Source organism: Micropterus dolomieu, linkage group LG06 (genome assembly GCF_021292245.1).
Source record: "Micropterus dolomieu isolate WLL.071019.BEF.003 ecotype Adirondacks linkage group LG06, ASM2129224v1, whole genome shotgun sequence".
Taxonomy (NCBI): Eukaryota; Metazoa; Chordata; class Actinopteri; order Centrarchiformes; family Centrarchidae; genus Micropterus; species Micropterus dolomieu.
The window spans coordinates 140823-146980 of NC_060155.1; the positions used below are offsets into that span (position 1 = coordinate 140823).

General features: G+C 40.4%; 1 protein-coding gene across 1 annotated transcript in view; it reads left to right on the top strand.

Annotated features, from left to right (window-relative positions):
- Positions 1–1375: 1375 nt before the first annotated feature.
- Positions 1376–6158, top strand: part of LOC123972388 (sickle tail protein homolog) — a 152445-nt gene continuing 147662 nt past the window's right edge. Inside the window, exon 1 of the mRNA XM_046051873.1 lies at positions 1376–1496. Coding sequence (XP_045907829.1) covers positions 1376–1496 — 121 coding nt within the window. The remainder of the gene's footprint in view (positions 1497–6158) is intronic.

Genomic DNA, 6158 nt, shown 5'->3' on the forward strand with positions numbered 1-6158 from the left:
CACACAGCTGTTTAGCAACTGCTTTCTCCAGAACCTTAGAGAGAAATGGAAGGTTAGATATAGGTCTATAGTTGGCTAAAACATCCGGATCAAGTTTGGGCTTTTTCAGAAGAGGTTTAATTACAGCTACTTTAAAGTACTGTGGTACATAGCCTGTTGATAAAGATAGATTGATCATATCTAGTATAGAGGTGCTGACTAAGGGTAAAACGTCTTTAAGCAGCCTAGTCGGGATGGGGTCTAAGAGGCAGGTTGATGGTTTAGATGAAGAAATTATTGAAGTTAGTTGGTAAAGATTGAGGGAAGCAAAAGACTTGGTTGCCCCTCTAAAAAAGACAGTAATAAAACAAAGACAGTTAGCTCCATGGTATAACACCGAAACTCGCAAATTAAAGCAAATATCGCTGAAACTTGAGAGAAATTGGCGTTCAACCAAACTGGAAAATTCTTGTTTAATTTGGCAAGATAGTCTTAAAACTTATAGGAAGGCCCTCCGTAATGCCAGAGCAGCGTACTACTCGTCATTAATAGAGAAAAATTGGAACAACCCCAGGTTTCTTTTCAGCACTATAGCCAGGCTGACAGAGAGTCACAGCTCTAGCTTTTAGAAACAAAATTCACCAAGACCTGCCCTCAACTGGCACCAACTTATCTCTTAACTCAGGAACCTTAGAAACAGCTGTAAAACCAGATATATGTTTAGACTGCTTTGCTTCCCTCAATCTCTACCAACTAACTTCAATAATTTCTTCATCTAAACCATCAACCTGCCTCTTAGACCCCATCCCGACTAGGCTGCTTAAAGAAGTTTTACCCTTAGTCAGCACTTCTATACTAGATATGATCAATCTATCTCTATCAACAGGCTATGTACCACAGTACTTTAAAGTAGCTGTAATTAAACCTCTTCTGAAAAAGCCCAACATGATCCAGATGTTTTAGCAAACTATAGACCTATATCTAACCTTCCATTTCTCTCTAAGATCCTTGAGAAAGCAGTCGCCAAACAGCTGTGTGACTTTCTACATGATAATAATAATAATACATTTTTTTTGTGGGCACCTTTCATAGTACTCAAGGACACCTTACAGATTAAAACAGTTAAAATACATTTCAAGGAGGCAATACAAAAAATTTAAACAAGAGACAATGTAAAGATTAAGATAAAATAGAATAGAGAAAGAAAATTCAAAAAGAGATAAAAGAAAGCAGTTCATCATGAAGGTGGAGTTATGTGGGGTAGGCCTTTTGAAATAAGTGGGTTTTGAGCGAAGTTTTAAAGGAGGATAGGGACTCAGTCGTACGGATGAATAGAGGGAGGGAGTTCCAAAGGTGAGGTGCACAATAGCTGAAGGCTCTGAATCCTATAGTGGACATGCGGGCAGAAGGAATAGAAAGTAGTGAGGAAGAAGAGGATCGGAGAGATCGGGGATGGGGTGTAGCGCTGAAGGAGTTCAAAGAGATAAGGAGGAACAAGATTATGGAGAGCTTTGAAGGTGAGGAGTAGAATTTTAAAATCAATACGGTATTTGACAGGAAGCCAGAGCAGTTGTTTTAGAAGTGGACTAATGTGTTCAGAGACTGGGGTTCTGGTAATAATAAGGGCAGCAGAGTTTTGGACCAGTTGGAGTTTATGAATGGACTGAGATAGACCAGAGAGAAGGGAGTTACAGTAATCAATACGGGAAGTGACAAGAGCATGGATGAGAGTAGCAGTGTTATGGTGTGCAAGTGAAGGACGAAGGTGGTTGATGGTGCGTAAGTGGAAATAAGCAGACCGGGTAAGATTATTAATATGTTTTTCAAAAGAAAGTGTGCTGTCGAGGATGACACCAAGACTATTGACGTGGGGGCAGGAGGGGACAGTGGAATTGTCAATGAGTAGAGCAAAGTATGGACATTTTGCTAGGGTGGATTTGGAGCCAAGGAGAATTTCAGTTTTATCACTTTTTAGTTTGAGGAAGTTTTAAGTGAACCAGGTTTTAACTTCATCTAAGCAGTCAGTTAGAGAAGACGGAGGGAGCAGAGACTAGGGTTTTGTGGACAAGTAGAGCTGGGTGTCATCGGCGTAGCAGTGAAATTGGATATTATATTTCCTGAGAATAGAACCAAGGGGAAGTAGATAAATTATAAAAAGGAGGGGACCCAGGACTGATCCCTGGGGAACACCACTGGTGACTGGGGAGGGTTGTGATCGAACATTTTTAAGTTGTACAAACTGAGTGCGGCCAGACAGGTATGATGTGAACCAGTTCAGTGATGTGTTGATGATACCAATGGAGGCTACATGGTCCAGGAGGATATTGTGAGAGATTGTATCAAAGGCAGCAGTTAAATCAAGAAGGATCAGTATGTTAAGAAGACCAGAGTCAGCAGCCATTAGTAGGTCATTGGTGACCTTGATTAGGGCTGTTTCTGTGCTGTGGAGAGGCTGAAAACCAGATTGAAACTGTTCATAGAGTTTATTGTTGATGAGATGATTATGGACCTGCGCAGCAACAGTTTTTTCTAAGATTTGTCAACCGCTTTTACCAGAGTTTTTCGCATGAACAATCTGGATTTACAGTGACGACTGTATCTAAGAAAGGGTTAGAGTCCCTAAGTAACTAAAGGGGGATAGAGTGGGAGATGGGGAATTAAAAGAGTAAAATAAGCATAGGTGGGAGACCTGCCTGTTTTTATTTTCTATTTAACTTTTTTATATTTCCCTGTTGCTTTTATATTTTATGTAAACCACTTTCAATAATCTTGTTGTTGAAATGTGCTGTACAAATTAACTTGCCTTGCCTAAAGTTGACAAACACTCTGCAAATTCAGATAAGAATTCAGAGTACGGACCAGGTGCTCAGTACACTATACAAATAGAATTGGTTGAAGTGATTTCCAACTTGGGTGTGAAAGACTAAGATCAAGGCTTTCAAATGAGTTATAATTTAGTTTAGGTTTAGAGCTGATTAGTAGGCTAGAGTGGAAGATAGCTGCAACTCCACCTCCTCGGCCTGCGCCTTGAGGAATGTGAGTATTAATGACTGGGAGGGGTGGATTCATTTAGGCTAACATATTCTCCATCACCCAGCCAGGTTTCAGTAAGACAAAATAAATCGATATCATAATCTGATATTAATTTATTTACTAGTACACCTTTAGAAGAGAGATATATGATGTTTAAGAGTCCACATTTAATTCTCCTTCTTTGGCACTATTGCACTTGTGGTTTTTGTGCACAGCTCCTCTTCTGTTTACCTTTGATTTAAATAATTTCAGTGGTTGGGGGGTAGACTCCGTCACTATGGGGTTTTGACTAGGTAACTCCTGAAATCAGAGAAGTGTGTTGGACTGCGACTCTGCTTCCTGGTTTCAACTCTGGGTTGTCATGGATTTGGTCAACTAATAAACTTGGCCAGATTTCTAGAAATGAGAGCTGCTCCTTCCCAAGTGGGATGGATGCCGTCTCTCCGAATCAGACCAGGTCTTCCCCAGCCTGTTCTCATGCTCCGGCGTCACATTTACACGCTTTGGAAAAGCCGTGTGTATTGTATGCAAAACGGCCATTTTGCGTGTATATGAGATGCATCCAGGCCACGTGTGTATGTGGCGCCCGGGGTCGCTACTAGCGCTTCCGGTCGCTAACTAGCTAGCTTGCTAGTGATTTTTTTTGTTTAATAATAATAATAATAATAATCTTTATTTGTAGTGCACTTTTCAAAAACAAGTTACAAAGTGCTTTAACAAGTGTAAAGACAATAATACCCAAGAGACAATAATACAAAAACAATACAAGATAAAAGCATGAAAACATTGAAAAGACTAAAATACACGTTTAAGATAAATATAAAATTAGTAAAATACAATAAAATAAAAGGAGTAAAATAAAGTAAAATAAGATCGGGAAAGGCTCTCCTAAGGGACTTAAAAGAGTTCACTGACTCAGCTGACCTGATTTCCTCGGGCAGGCTGTTCCAGAGCCTTGGGGCCCTGACAGCAAACGCTCTGTCCCCTTTAGTTTTCAGTCGAGACTCTGGAACAGATAGCAGACCTCTGCCCGAGGGTCACAAGGTACGTGCTGGTGTGAATGGGACTAAAAGTTCAGAAATATAACAAGGCGAGAGGCCATGAAGAGCTTTAAAAGTAATCAGTAGAATTTTAAAGTCAATTCTAAAACACACTGGGAGCCAGTGTAATGAAGCTAAAATAGGAGTAATGTGGTCATATTTCTTTGTTCTGGTTAAAAGCCTGGCAGCTGAGTGCTGGACAGTCTGGAGTCGATCAATAGATTTTTGGGTTAAACAGGTGAAAAGGCTGTTGCATTAATCCAGGCGTGATGAGATGAAGGCGTGTAAAATGGTCTCGGTGTCCTTAAAAGTTAACATAGATCGAATTTTTGCTATATTTCTAAGTTGATAAAAACATGACTGAACAAGCTTTGTGGTGTGCTGCTCGAAATTTAAATTACTATCAAACCAAACACCAAGGTTCTTTGCCACAGGTTTAATGTGATTTACTAGGGGACCCGATGACCAGGATTTCTGTTTTGTCTGAGTTCAGCTGGAGGAAATTATTTGACATCCATTTTTTAACTTCACAAAGACAGTTGTTAAGTGAACTCAGCATTCCAGGGTCTGTGGATCTGACGGGCAAGTATATTTGTGTGTCATCAGCATAAATATGAAAAGAAATGCCATGTTTATGGATAATATGTCCAAGGGGAAGCAGATACAAGGAAAACAAAATGGGTCCTAAGGCCAACCCCTGAGGCACACCATATTTAACTGGACAGAACGAAGAGACATAGTTGTTTACAGACACACAAAACTTCCTATTTTACAGGTAGGATGAAAACCATTCTAGGGCAGTACCAGAGATCCCCACCCAGCACCTCAGTCTGTCTAACATGATGTTGTGATCAATGGTGTCAAAAGCAGCGCTAAGGTCCAGGAGTACCAGGACTGAGCACATGCCTTTATCAGCAGACATTAAAAGGTCATTGGTGACTTTAAGCAGGGCAGTCTCAGTGCTGTGGTACTTCCTGAAACCAGATTGAAACTTTTCAAATATTTCGTTATTTTCCAGTACAGTGAGCAGCTGTTTGGACACAATTTTTTCTAGCAATAAAAGGTAGTTTTGAAATTGGACTAAAATTAAATTGGTCTAAAATTATGTGAGAGGGAGGGTTCTAAACCAGGTTTCTTTAAAAGTGGGTTCACACAAGCCGTTTTAAAATAATCAGGGACACAACCAGTAGATAGGGAGCTGTTGAAAATGAGATCAGAGATCAAATGGGGCCCAACAGAATCTATTACTTTCAGTAAAAACTTTGTAGGTATTACATCAAGTGGGCTGGAGGACACTCTCATTTGTGATACTGTTTTTAAAAGCTCAGACAAGTCGATGGGATAAAACTGGTTAAAACTCTCTTGTTGCTGGTGAGGAACCTCTGAGTAAGAGGCCACGGGGGTAATAGAGGCGCTGATTGACACCACCTTATTGGTAAAATAAGATAAAAACAATTCACAGTCATCATTACTTCCAGCTGAGGCACAAGGAGGGGTTGGGTTTACCAGGTGATCCACAGTCTTAAACAGAAACCTGGGATTGTGTTTATGTGTAGTAATGAGTTCAGAAAAATAGTGTGTTCTCGCATCCTTAACCATGTTATTGTAGTTAATTAATAAATCCTTCAGACTGAGGTAATGGACTTGGAGACTGGATTTTTTCCATCTGCGTTCTGCTTTCCTGCATTCCCTTTTTAGGCTGCGAATGCTGTCATTTATCCAGGGTTGCTTACTAGCTTCAGACGTAGGCCTAACCTTTAGAGGAGCAGTAATATTTAGTGACGACAAGCAGATATGATTGAAGTGATCGACCAGATTGTTGGTGTTGGAATCAGACAGGTGTTGGCTTTGGCTCTGAAAGAATGCGCAAAACTTTGAAATGCTTTGTTCATTAAAGATGCGAGAACACACGGAGCTTGGTGAGGCGGCATGAGTAACAGGCAAATCGCTGCTAAAAACAATACATCTGTGGTCAGATATGGTCATGTCCACTAATTCCACAGAGGAAATGCTGACACCCAGGGTAAAAACCAAGTCCAGTGTATGACCGTGGTTATGTGTTTGCCCTTTGACATGTTGTTTGAAGTTAAAAGAAGTGGCCATATT